The 14897-nt window shown below is 37.4% G+C and overlaps 1 protein-coding gene across 1 annotated transcript in view; it reads right to left on the bottom strand.

The window, feature by feature from the left end:
• LOC127427619 (PH domain leucine-rich repeat-containing protein phosphatase 2-like) overlaps nt 1-9218 on the bottom strand; it is a 112798-nt gene extending 103580 nt beyond the window's left edge. The window contains exons 1-2 of the mRNA XM_051679164.1: nt 8919-9218; nt 2799-3076 (exon numbers count right to left, since the gene is read on the bottom strand). Of these exons, the coding sequence (XP_051535124.1) occupies nt 2799-3076; nt 8919-9104 (464 nt within the window). The 5' untranslated portion in view covers nt 9105-9218. The remainder of the gene's footprint in view (nt 1-2798; nt 3077-8918) is intronic.
• Between the last annotated feature and the right edge of the window lie 5679 nt (nt 9219-14897).

Below are 14897 nucleotides of genomic sequence, written 5' to 3'. Positions count from 1 at the left end.
CTTTTTCTAAATGTAAAAAGGCACAAGACCTCGAGGCAAAAGCTCCTATCTTTTCAATGTTATTTTCATGATTTCTACAAGCTATAAAATTGAAAATTCAAGCATTATTTCTAAAAAAAATAAATAAAAACATGGAAATGTATTATGTGGGCCTTAATGTGTTGGAAAATAACAATGAATTAATTTTCTTAGGTACCTTTATGTGCTTGCCCTTTTTAAGGTTAAAGCTGGACGCGCTTGTGTCGGGACTCTCGAAAACAGTGCGAGACACAACGCAATGGCCAAAGACGTCTTTCTGAAAATCTGTAGTGGCGAAATTAAAAATGCAACTGTTCAGTTTAGGGCTGCAACAACTAATCGACAAAATCGATAATGGAAATCATCGACAACGAATATCATTATCGATTAGTTGGATTTATGCAGCGAGCACAGGAAGCTCGGTCAATGACATACCTTTACAGCCCAGTGAAAATGTGTCGCATGATGAAACACCCTCAAGCGAGTGCATAACACAATGAGCTACGAGAATTTGCACTGCATTCACAGATGTTTGTACTATATTATACTGTGTATAATGCTGAAAATGATGTATAATAATTATAAGGGTCCTGATATTTGATAGCCCTCCTGATAATGCCAAATGTAATGTCTGATTTCACCAGTAAATTTATACCATGGCAAACATTATTTTACTGGATAAACATACACAAATTTAGAAAAGAATAGTTTAGAAACATGTAATCAGTGACAATACTATTTTTAAAACCTACAATGTTAATTTAAAATACTTAATGTATGTAATCAGTGACGGTGTACAAGCATATGTATCTAACATAATTATGTATTTTTCAGCTGGGCAGAATTATTAATATATAATAATAATAATAATATTTATATACTGGTGTTACCATTGCCCTCTGCTGGACTGATTTTTAGTCCCATTCCATCCCTGATGGATAATTTTACTCTTAAATGAACAGTACTTTTTGTTCAGTTTTACAAGTACAGGAAAAGAACTGAAAGTAATAATAATAATAATAATAATAATAATAATAAATTAAAACTTAACTTTTCATGATTTAGACTTTGTTCAAAGTTTTGTGAGAGTATAGAATCGTGAATTCAGTACTGTAAATTTAACCAAATCCATACACTCTTTATCATCTCTGTTAAAAAAAATATATATATATTTTAATAAAATACATCCGATTAATCGAATAATCGAAGATTAATCGATTATCAAAATAATTGTTAGTTGCAGCCCTAGTTCAGCTAGGGTTTTATCGCGCTAAGGACCCATATACACAGGACGTGTTTTTGTGTCCGTGCTGTTTTTTTATTGATTTTTTACAATATGTACCAATTCCCTAACCAGACATTTGGCCGCTGTGAAGAAGCCTTCTGAAGAAGCCTTTATTCTGTCACACATTATACATTTTTGCATATATACACTGAAATTCTTTTTTTCACATATCCCAGCTAAGCTGGGGTCAGAGTGCAGGGTCAGCCATGATACGGCGCCCCTGGAGCAGATAGGGTCAAGGGCCTTGCTCAAGGGCCCAACAGAGGCATCTTGGCGGTGCTGGGGCTTGAACCCCCAACCTTAACCGCTGAGCTACCACTGCTCCTGTGACGTGTCTTGCTGCTTTTTCAGCATTTCAAGCCATGAGCTTATGGATTCTGTTGCATTTGTTCGCTCCACCTAGCTTCGTGAAAGCAAGAAAACGTTCTCTGTGGACAGCCCCTAATAGCTGAAGCACAGCACTCTGTCAGCATGCTAATTAAAGCACAAAAATATATAAGAAGAAATCTAGATAAACTAGTCAACAGCACTAATTGACAAGCTGGTTGTTGGAAGACTAGTCAAGTCAACCATTGTGATCCATCCCTACTTTGCAGTTGCCTCAGATTGCTCATTGTATTTTAGAGGACGACTGTAGCAAACAAAAGTCACCTTTGGGGTTTAATGGTTCCTTGCTGCTTACCTGAATTGAAATAAATAGATGACTAAGGCAGAAAGCACACACAAGCACAAAATCACACACAAACACTACATCAGCAGATGTCCCTGCGAGCTGCCCTAATGTGCAGGCTCCTCACAGCTAATTCAGCTTAGCTCCCTGGCTTTACCTCAGCTCAGAGCTGGAGTAATTTCCTGCAAAATAATGTGATATCAGCCATCTCAGCTGCAGCCCAATAATTCCCAAAAGGACAGAGAGAGGGGAAAGCATGACTTTATCAGGCACACCTTCAAAATCACCACACACACACCACAGACAGTGGACACTAGAAGGAGGGCCTTTTAAGCACACACATACACACAGAAGAAAGTTTACACATGCCTTAAGACCTCAGGTAGTGTTGCAAACACCTGCATATCTTGAGTAGTGTTTGCTAAGCAAGGATCACTTTAACTATTGCTCATATTTAGGTTTAGGGATTAAAACAAACCCATAAGCCACATTGACTGTGCTACGGATATTAATGATACCTCAAATCACGCGGCTTGTCGAGGAGAGATATGCTATTACTTTTTAAGTGATCTGACTTAGGTGAAAAATCCTACCGAAGGAGGGACCTGAGTCATAATCATTACCTCCACATTTAACTCATGAGACCAGTTATTTGTAAACAATGAGCGTGAAATTCACATCGTCCTTTTTGATAAACACCCTAACTTGTATATTCCTAGCCAGAAGCTGAATGCTCCACAGTGAGAGTCTGATAAGGTTGTATTTTCGAGACAAGACTCTGTCTAGCAAGAAAATTACAGCTGAGTGAACAAGTTTGTGTGTTACCTGATTAAGTCTCCGTGCAGCTGCAGGTAGAGACCCTGAACATCTCTTTGAGCGCAGAGCTCCTCAATGGTGGTGTTGGTCGAGCACAGGACCAGTTTCAGGTCCGGCTGGGCGGTGGAGGTGGTCTGGGGGCCTGATGCAGGGGCCTGAGGCTCCGAAGCCCCGTAGAGACACACGCAGCCTCGCTGAGCATCACCCTTCAACCAGTCCCGCTCGCGAGAGCCGAACCGCGTCTTCCGGGTCACGCAGCCTCGGCTGCCATTCCTCTTCATGTTACGCTGCGGAAAATTATTTCGATTATTTAGATTTTTTTTTGCAACAAATGATCAGTAAAAGGAGATGCTTAACCTTCAAAAAAATGTTGATTGTTGACTCAGGAGATCAAACTAAATATTATATGAGCTATTCCGTTTTCTGTTTATTTTAGATAAGGTTTGTAATTTTTGCAACGCTGTTACAAAAATTTGGGACGTCTAAAAAGTTAACATTTTAAAAACCCTTGAATTTGTATTTTCTAGCAATAAACATTAAAAATGTGCATCAAATTAAACAAAATTCATAAAATGAAATACATTTAAAAAAGCTATACCAGAATGGGTAACAGGGTTGCAAGTAACAGGGTTACAGATTAAGCCTAAATTAAGCGGTCACATAGAAAAATGATGTCAAAATTATGACTGATGTATGGTTTTACATGTTGGATACAGAACATTTGACGTGTTTAAAACAATTAACATTATATCATATTTAAACAATTCAAGTTAGATTATAGTTTTATCTAACATATCTACTCCAAAGTGTACCCTATCCATGAAAAGTGCCATGCAATAAATAAACGCCAGTTGTGCACTGTGGTCTGGTGAGAAATGATGACCTTCTAGAAATAAAACCAAATAAAGTATTTTAGCACCCAGTCAGTCATAGGAAATCATGCCCGTGTAACCACGACTGTCTGGCACTCCACCCAGTAACACTAAGTCTGTCTGAGAGACACCAGACTTTGTTTTTGGTTGCAGAATACAGCAGCAGCCCAAATATTTACTAAGGGCACAAACGACCTGGAGAGATGTGTGTGCCGGGCCACTTCTGCGATGATATCAGGTCATTAGTCTGGTGAAGTCATGCTCTCATGATGCTCTGCCCTGCTTAAGTGGCCACTGGCATCAGTACCAAACACCATAACACAGCAAGTCAGGTCTATCAGACACCATTGCGTACTTCACAATAGCACTATAGTTTCCAATTGGCTATGCTAGTCCCACACGGAATCTGTGCACGCAGAACTCTGCAGATGTCCGCAGTATTGAACCGCCTTTCATTCCCAAGTTATACACATATCCTGCCCCTTGTTTATCAAGTACAGTATTTAATAAGAATGTTTGTTTATTAAGTACTTTGACTAATTTATTAATGCTTTTAAGCTACCGTTCTCCACAATTCCGTAGATTTCCCTACAAAATCTGTTTAGAAAATGCAAAAAAAGTCAGCTGATACCATCTGGGCCTGCTTATTACGCGTAACTGCGCTTTACAAGGTCAAGAAAAGGGATTTGGTGGAATAAATTGACATTAATAGGCTACTGTATCTGGCATAAAGCAAAAAGAGAATAATTGATCAATTTTAAGAGAGGATAATCACATTTCTCATATGATCAATCTGTTCCAGTCAATTACAGAAGAAAACTCTTATCATCAGATTATCGGACTCGTCATTGATGAGCTTTCTAATCAGATGCTTCACTAAACAGAGGACCATTATCACTCATTTGGCATGTTCTCTAGGACTATTTATGTTAATTCTGCTCATTTAAATAATAAAGTTATCAACATAATCATAAAGAAGAATAATCATCCATCTATTTATGTTTACTCATTTAAATAATACAATAATCATAATGAACAAGCATAATATCAATGCTGACTCATTAAAGGAATAGTTCACTCAAAAATGCTAATTCTCTCATCATTTACTCACCCTTATGCCATCACAGACGTGTATGACTTACTTTCATCTGCAGTACTCAAATGAAGATTTTTAGAAGAATATCTCAGCTCTTTTGGTCCATACGATGCAAGTGAATGGGTGCCAAAATTTTGAAGCTCCAAAATTCACATATGTAAGGCGGCATAAAAGTAATCCATATGACTCCAGTGGTAAAATCAATATCGTCAGAAGCAATATGATAGGTGTGGGTGAGAAACAGATCATTTTTACATTCTTCTTCTTGTGTTTTTAGTGATTCACATTCTTCATGCATAATGCCCCCTACTGGGCAGAGAGACGAACTTCAAGTAAAAAATTATTTAAATTTGGATCTGTTTCTCACCCCCGCCTACCATATCACTTCAGAAAATATGGATTAAAAACTGGAGACCTTATTCACGCTAGCACTATTTTTATTGGAATGAAAACGAGGCTGTAAGGGAAAGACTTAAGCTGCGTTCACACTGCCAGCGACATCGTGCGAGACAGCAACACGATCCTATTCATTTTCAATGAGAGCACAGCGACTTCCGGCGACACGAGCTGCCATGGCCGTTGGCGACAGAGATCGCCATGGAGAGCGACAAGACAAGTTGACAAAATGTAAACTTTATGCAAATGACGAGCAACATTCACGAGCGACTGCCAATGTGAGCGAAGACAGCAGAGCTCACGTCATCCGTCTCCTGGCAGACTGGGGACGAGTGCATGCAAGACAGAGGAGAAGTTTCAGCGTTGTGAGGGATTTTTACTGTTCTATATAATTTGTCTGTAACTACATGCATGGATATAATAAAGCAACGATGCGTGGAAAAGCATGTCAGAAACGGTCTGCATTCCGAGTGAGTTTGATTCATTCATTCATGATAGAATGATTGTCTTATTAATGATTTACACTGAACACATTTTATAAAACACTCTACACTGCAGAATTAAAAATTTTAGAGACAAGAGAACTAAACGTAACTAAACAAATTTTTAAACGTTATTGCCAGACGTGCAGTCCTCCAATAACGTTACAGCGACAAACAGTGGGAACGCCCACTAGCGACACAGATCACAGAGTCTAGCGACACCAAACCACAAAGTCGCTGGCAGTGTGAACGCAGCTGTACTCTTTCTTCAATGGCACAGATGGTATAAAGCTTCTAGATCACATCTGATTTTCCATAACTCATGTCATCTGGAGTTCTTTGTTTACTGGATGATGTTCTTGGACAGATATTTAATCAATGTTTTGTCCGCAGAATGATCCAAAAACACTTTAAACTGCAGTACAGCCTATTGAAGAGACTGTAAGTCTATCCCTCACAGCCTCGTTGTCATTCCTATTAAAAAGATAGTGCTAGCATGAATAAGGTCTATGGAATACTTTTATGCTGCCTTTATGTGCTTTTTGGAGCATCACAATTTTGGCACCCATTCACTTGCATTGTATGGACCTACAGAGCTGAGATATTCTTCTAATAATCTTTGTTTGTGTTCTGCAGAGGAAATAAAGTCATACACATCTGGGATGGCATGAGGGTGAGTAAATGATGAGAGAATTTTCATATTTGGGTGAACTATCCATTTAATAATCTTCTTAATCTGATACATCACCAACAGGGAACATTCAACTCATGTTTTAAATATTAAGGTAATAATGATGTTTTAACAACGATTAATATTGATAAATGAGAACATTATTTTTGATTTGAATGCTGTGAATAGTCCATCTGTTTTTTGTTTTTTTATCCCCACAAGGATAAGAGTAGATAACTATATAACGCATACAGTGCTCTAAATATAGGCAGAAAAGCTGTTCCAATCTCAGCAAGGTAACTGCTTATTCACCGAAGCTATTTTGGGAGGAGAAAAAGACAAAAAAACTGCCATTTCATTTTGTTCTGATAATCTATGGCAATGCCTGAAAAAAAAGACAAGCACATTTCCCATAAGCCTATTATGTGAGGTTTTTTGAGAAGACAATGTCTGTGGCATCATCACATCATACAAGCTCAGGTGGCATTCACACAGGATACGTTCATGCATTCATACTATATCATATCATTAACAGCTAGATGGAGCCAGGTATTATTTAGCAGAGATGGGCCACTTCTATTAAAAAGAATGGAGAAATTGGAATGCTCAACCAAGGAGCTCTGAGCACCCAAATGTCAACAGATGTAGAAAGGAAGTCCCGCCTTACAGTTAAAAGAGCCAATCACCTTTTAGATACAGACAACACTTGTCAATCAACTATAGAATGCATGCGCATTAGCTATACAAGCTGGGAAAATTGAGTTTTTTAGCGTAATATGAGGTAAAGAATCACAATGTATTATTCCAGTGTTGTCAGATTTTTTTGCTGATTTGAAATATGTTCTTTGATCGTGATCTTGACCAACCATTTTTGAGATTTCAGTCTTTCTCCATTCAAGTAGATAGGAGCTGCACTGTCATGACTGGAGAAAGTCTCCCGAGAGCGTGGCAAAGATGGCCGACAGCGGACTGACTTGCTAGAAAGACTTTGAAGGAGCACAGCAGAATGGAAAAAAACATAGGTGTCTCGAGACGCGTTTTTAAAAGTTGACTAGCCTGTTTTGAAGGGGCCGTTCACACCGGCTTTGTGTCCATCTGCATTGTTTTTCAATTGTTTTCCTGTAAACAATCACCAGACAGACATCTTGGACCGTTCCGCCGCATAATGCTATTTCAACATCTCATGCAGAAGCGTCACATTTTTAAGACGTTTTGTCAGCTGGCTTAAATGAAGGTTTACATACAAAAAACATGTCTCAAGACACCTGCGTTGGTGGCGCTGCATCTAGCTTTTTAGTGTGAATGGTCCTTTATAGGAATAGTTCACCCAAAAATTTTAATTCTCTCATCATTTACTCACCCCCATGCCATCCCAGATGTGTATGACTTCCTTTTCCCTGCAGAACATAAAGAGTTTCAGAAGAATATCTCAGCTCTGTAGGTCCATACAATGCAACTGAATGGTGGCCAAATATTTTAAGATCCAAAAAGCACATAAATGCAGCATAAAAGTAATCCATATGACTCCAGTGGTTTAATCCATGTCTTCTGAAGCAATCAAAATGGTTTTGGGTGAGAACAGACCAAAATATAACTCCTTTTCCACTATAAATCTTGACTTCAGCAATCCAGTCTCCTTGGCATCTGCTCATGATTTCAAGCTCGATTACACTCCCTCGAGCCATCTAGTGCTCTGCTCATGCATCAAGCACTAGGAAGTGTAATCAAGCTTGAAATCAAGATCGTGCCTAGAGATTGTAATGGCAAGATAAACGGTGAAAAGGGGGTTACATTCTGGTCTGTTCTCACCCAAAAAAATGATTAGATTGCTTCAGAAGAGTCGTACGGATACTTTTATGCTGACTTTATGTGCTTCTTGGAGCTTCAAAGTTCTGGCCACCATTCATTTACATTGTATGGACCAACAGAGCTGGAACACTCTTCTAAAAATCATAATTCGTGTTGTACAGAACAAAGAAAGTCATACACATCCGGGATGGCATGAAGGTGAGAAAATGACGAGATTTTCATTTTTGGGTGTACTATCCCTTTAAAAAGAAGTTCTTTAGCTGTTAAAACGCGTCTCGAGACACCTGTGTTTTGTCTTTTACGCTGTGCCTAGCTGTGGATTTTTAGAGGTGTGAACGGCCCCTTTGGATACGGCGTCTTAAAAACGCACCGCTCATGACGCGACGTCTATCTGATGTATGTGTACTCAGACCAGCAATTAAAAATAACGCAGACGGAACGAAAGACCGCGTCTGTGTGTGAATGCCCCCTAATAGGTTTAAGATACAGTGCAACATGTCAAACGATATCCTAACCATTCAGAAACTCATAACGAGCTGTAAGAGTGAAGCGACAATTAATAAAAACATCCTCTTTAAATCTAAAGGGCATTACTGATCCGGAACGCGCCTAGCATATGCCCAAGAATACTGTCTATGTAGGCAGCTCACTAGATTTTGAGACACAGACAGACTGTGCATAAGACAGAGCGGCGGGTAAAAAGTGTTGAACAGATAATTGTTGATGCAGTTCACGGATTCGCACGTACTTTGGCCCTGCTGCTTAACAGCGAACACGGACATGTACGTCAGCTGGCTCCGATACCTTTAAAACGCGTATTCCCGTCCCTGCTCGGGCTGTCGGCGCGGAGGCTCGGTCTGATCCCGCTTCATGGAGCACCGGGTTCAGCGCTGATCCGCTGCCCGCCTGGCCATCCTCCACATCAGCTGCATTTTTACGCTCCGTCTCGGCACTCTGCACCGACCACGCTGTGTTTTTCTCGTCCTTCATTTCGCCTACATTTGATGTCTTTCAGCACACAATTCCAGATGTGAGACAGCAATGGGCGACTGATGAATTCCAGTACAGGAGGCGGTAGAAACAGCCCATCCTGATTTGATGAGACGCCATAACGGAACTGAAGCGGACGGCTGTCAAATAAACCCAATTAATAAACATTAGGGGGCGTGGCTACTTGTTATTCATAAGGAAACGCCCATTCCTGTATTTCCGTTGCTGAATTATTCATGAGGAGACTTAAACCCAGGCAGATTGTTAGGATTGTGTCATGTTAGAGGGGCTGATTTGCCACGAATTAATAATAGATTATATTTCCTTATAAATTAAAAGCCATATTTTAATCATCTCATAAACAAAAACAAAAGAGGGTTTTGCTTCAGTTCCTGCACGATAAGTAAAATCAATAGTCAATTTAGATCCCTTTGTAAGTGTTTCTAAAAAAAAAAAAAAAAACAGATTTGTTTTTATTACACTTTCTCCATCAGTTTGAAATATTAAAATATCAAGTTTAATATTAAGAACATCAGGTGTGTAACTACAGTAAAACCTCTTAGATTTGTAGTCACACACTCTTATCAAGAATCACTGACCTCTGTCACCCTAACTGGAATGATTAAGCCCTTCTTGTGCACCAGCTGTTAAACTTTAAACAGAACATACATTTTGTAACGTGCTATAAATCTCAGTAATACTCAAATATATGCTTGAGAAAAACAGCTTGATGTTTTATTCACAACTTATCTTCCAGTGAAGGAAACATTGTAACACTCTAAATAAAATAAATTCTGTGACTGTCAGGGTAACATACAGTACTGTGCAAATGTCTTAGGCACATAAGATGTTTCACAAAAACATTTGTCTTAAGATGGTTATTTATATCTTCAGCTTTAGTGTGTCAATAGGAAAAATAAATTTTTGACTACCAATCATTCCTTTTGCAAATAGAAACGAGTAGAATAGAAGAACAGGGAGCCCTGCAACAGATGTCATGGACCCCACAAAGCCCCCCACTGAACATCGTGTCAGTCTGGGATTACATTAAGAGAGAGAAGCAATTGAGACAGACTAAATAGATAGAAGAACTGTGGTGAATTCTCCAAGAAGCTTGGAACATCCTATCTGCCAACAACCAAGAAAAAATGTGTACAGGTGTACCTAGGAGAATTGGTGCTGTTTTGATGGCAAATGTGGTCACACCGAATATTGATTTAGCTTTTTTTATGTTTACTGGACTTTGTATGATGTTAACTGATAAATTAAAACTATTTATGGCATTATTTTTGAAGACAAATGCAAACTATGCAACATTTTTCACAAACGCCTAAAACTTTTGCACAGTACTGTATGAGGAAGAACTGAAAAGTGCAGACCAACTGGTTAAACTGCATGCAACCTGGATGGTAAAATTGAAACATCCCTTAAAATAATTACTATGGTATGGCTTTTACTAAGATCCCATAGTTACTACTAAAGTTATTGATAATACTGTAAAAAGTCGTTACTTGGACTCATCCACAATTGTCATAAAAATAAATCAATGAAATGAAATGACAAAGATTCTGACACCATTTAAAGGGATAGTTCACCCAAAAATGAAAATTCTCTCATCATTTACTCACCATCATGCCATCTCAGATGTGTATGACTTTCTTTCTTCTGCTGAACACAAATTATGATTTTTAGAAAAATATTTCAGCTCTGTAGGTCCTGACAATTCAAGTGAATGGGTGCCAAAAATTTGAAGCTCCAAAATCCACATAAAGCATAAAAGTAATCCATAATACTCCAGTGGTTAAATCCATGTGTTCAGACACGATATGATAGGTGTGTGAGAAACAGATGAATATTTAAGTAATTTTTTATCATAAATTCTCCTCTCTGCCCAGTAGAGGATGATATGCATGAAGAATGTGAATCACCAAACATACAAAAAGAAGAATGAGAAAGTGAAACTAAAGTGGAGATTGACAGAGCAGGGAGGAAAATTTATATTAAAAAAGGACTTAAATATTCATCTGTTTTTCACCCACACTTATTATATCGAACTAAACCCATCTTTATTAATTATGGTTACAGTATAGTAATAATAACTGTAGTAACTATGGTATTTTGGTGGAATCAGTGGTTACCATGGCAAATTTGTGCAAAGGCTGGAATGCAATTTAAGGAATATTCCGGGTTCAATACAAGTTAAGCTCAATCAACAGCATTTGTGGCATAATGTTGATTACCACAAAAAGTAATTTCAACTAGTCCCTCCTTCACACAAAAAATAAAATAAAAATAATAATAATCATTTAAACCTGTTTATGATTTACGCATTTTAATTTCATTAAAAAATAAAAATCTGTCAAACTGAACAGTGTAATGTTTAACAAAATTAAATTAATAAAACTTAAAATATTTCTTTTTTATATTTAATTCAACTTGATTTGAATTTTGTTATGAAATTGAAAAGCATAAATCCTAATTTTTTTTTACTGTTTTCTTTAAAAAAAATAAATAAAAAAAAACAAGCAAACATCTGGGTTACAGTGAGACACTTGAAATGGAAGTGAATGAGGATAATCTGTAAATGTTAAAATATTCACCGTTTCATAAGTATAGCCACAAGACAAAGAATATGTGTGTAAACATGATTTTAGTGCGATAAAATTACTTACCTTTTCTGTGTAAAGTTATAGCCAGTTTTACAACTTCCTTGCCATTACGACGTACTGCCGTAAACCCTAAAACAACCATAAAAACGATGATTTCAACTAATTTACAGCCAGGGTTGGGGAGTAACGAAATACATGTAACGGGATTACGTATTTAAAATACAAAATATAAGTAACTGTATTCCAAAAGTAACAAAAGTAATTGTTTTAAAACAAAATTAAGTCATCAGTCTGCAATGGCACTTATTTAAGTTTTAAAAATTACATTGTGTTGTAAGCAAAAATGTATTTCTATGCAAAAAAAAAAAAAAAATGCAATTAAAAATAAGCTGTCTCAAAAGCTAATAGAGGAGATTATTTCATTACACAAGAAAGGTCATGACTAAAAGTACATTTCCAAGGCACTTCAATTTCCAATAGACAAAGTTGGCAGCACCATTCATACATTTTTTAAATATGGTACAACAGCAACCTTCTTGGGGTGTGGAAGAAAGCAAAACTTCACCAAGGGAAATGTTGACTTGAATATTCAAGAAGTAATAGGAAAGAAGTAGGAAAGACCTGTGGAGTCCTGGAAGAAGGTTTTATAGACGTATGACACTAAACTGAAAATGAGTTTTAGACCCATGGGTCAGCAGTACGTCTGGAGTAAGATGACAAGGTGATGACAAGAACGACGCCATCCCCACAGTCAAGCATGGAGGTGGGTCAGTCCTGTTATGGGGGTGTTTTGTGGCTGCAGGAAACGGCAATCCTGACTATGTGACTGACACCATGGATTCTTTCAGGTATCAGGCCATTTTGGCATGAAAAATGTGATGCCTTCAGTGTGTAAATTGAAGCTCGGTGATCACTGGACTTTCCAGCAAGTCAGTAACACCAAGGATACATCCAAGTTGTCCAAAATCTGGTTCAGGGATAGGTCGTGGAATGTCCTTAAATGGCCCTTTCAGTCCATCATTAAAATCCCATTGCAAACCTTTGATGGGATTTCAAGGAAGCAGTGGCAGCACAGAAACCAAAGAATGTCAATGAGCTGGAAGATTTTGCTCATGAGAAATTCTAATAGAGAGGTGTCCGAAACCTGAGAACATTTACCTGAAACATTTATTTGCTTTATTAAGGATAAAGGATGCTCCACAAATGATTGACTTTGGGGGTTGAATATTTTTGACATGACATTTGTAGAGAGAATGAGTTATTTTTTATTTTAAAATTTGGGTAAACTGAACTCTTTGTTCTCAAAATCACTCAAATGTGTATTAAAAACTTACATTGGCTGTTTACTGAGGTTTTAGTTGATGTGTTTTAATTCACATCACCAGAATGTATTGCTGGTCAGGGGGGTTGAATAATTTTGATTGCAACTGTATTTAAGAAACAGCTGCATGCAATAGGGGTTGAATAATTATGACATGGCTGTATTTAAAAAAAAAATCCTGCTATTTACAAATATTAGGTCATATATTCACACTATGACTTTAAATGTGTCACTCAACTGATATAGATGTAAAGTTTAAAAATTCTGGGTCATCAGAAAAGCTTACCTTTGTAAATCCTTACTGTCTTGGGGGGGTTGAATAATTTCGATTGCAACTGTATAACACTTAATTTTAAAATTTTCTCTCAATATCGAGTGCCATGAAAAGCATGCTGGGAATTAGAAATCCCCTGCTCAGTTTCAGTTAACGAAACAAAACATATTCATGTTGTCCAAATACAAATAGATTGAGTCAAACTTGAAAGCACTAAAACAACTCAACTCAAAAGTTAATTTAAGTTCACTTGGCTACATTAATTCTTTGAGTAAGGGAGGACTCATTAAAACTGACAATGGTGAAATTCTTCTTTGTGTGTGTGTGTGTGTGTGTGTGTGTGTGTGTGTGAATTGTCCTTAACTTGTGTTGAACCCAGATTATTCATTTAAGTACAACTGCTGAAATGTACAAAGAAACTTGTGACCACAACATATCTTTGATATAAAAATTGAGTAATAACACATGATCTCATCCGTGCAGTTAAAGGCTGTTGGGCAATAGAAATACCACCACTCCCTTATGATGAAAAAACAATAAAACTGTATCTAAGATAATACAACACTGAATCACCACTCCATGAAGCAAAAAAAAAAAAAAAAAAAAATAAATTTGATTTAGTAGCCACACAGTGTCCTTCCACTCCTTGTCTTGCATTACTATTGAAGCTTCAAAGTTTCAACACAAGAGGGTGGTAGCAGACCAATTTGGCCATTACACATAGCTCTTAAATAGGACGGTTCAGAATAAGGTGGGGCACAGATTTTCAGTTTTTCATTGTCATATTGCAGACTGCATTATATACCATCTTCCCAAAACATAACACAACAAACATCAAGTTTGACTTTTATTTCATTTGATCATTTCTCCAACCCAAAGACAATACACAGCATAAATCTAAAATATCCCATGTTGACAAGTTATTTTCCTTCATTATGATTCTCAGTCCATTTCTCACTCCTGGAGGACATGGTACTGCGATTCAGTTCAGCATGTCAAAGTCATTGGGGGAAAAAGTCAACAGTATATCCTCTCCTCCCATACAAGTTCAGATGAAGCTGAATAGCATTTGTAAAAATATCAGAGAAGGGGGTGTATGTATAGATACACTTGAAAAACATGATACCTTTTACAGATTACAAAGGAATTCTGATGGAGAAGGCAATCATCCAAGCATGTGATAGTATCAACCTGGTCAAGTAGTTACATCTAAAAGAGTAATGCTCAATTCCCCCTGACTGAAAGAAAAGCTGACACTTCATGAACATTAACTGAAGAATCAACCGTATATTTCCAAATATACAAAGGTATGTGCATGTATTGCAAGATAAATTAAGTGTGTTGTCCCAAGAACTTGAACTTTGCTTGCATTACTTCAGGAAGTTTACACATATAGAGTAAAAATGACAATATTTACATAGCTTTTTTTGTTTTTTTTTTTGTTTCACATGCAGCTGAAAAATCATTTATTGTTGGGAAATTTGCTGATATGGGAACCCCACGGCACCTCCTCTAATGGTTATTTTGCTCACTTGTACACGCAAACATATTTGCCTGATTAAGATGACCAAGTAGTGTAAAAAGCAGCA

The sequence above is a fragment of the Myxocyprinus asiaticus genome, chromosome 1, assembly GCF_019703515.2.
Source record: "Myxocyprinus asiaticus isolate MX2 ecotype Aquarium Trade chromosome 1, UBuf_Myxa_2, whole genome shotgun sequence".
NCBI classification, from domain to species: domain Eukaryota; kingdom Metazoa; phylum Chordata; class Actinopteri; order Cypriniformes; family Catostomidae; genus Myxocyprinus; species Myxocyprinus asiaticus.
The sequence above is the reverse complement of the archived record's forward strand: the minus strand, read 5'-3'. Positions and strand labels throughout refer to the sequence as shown.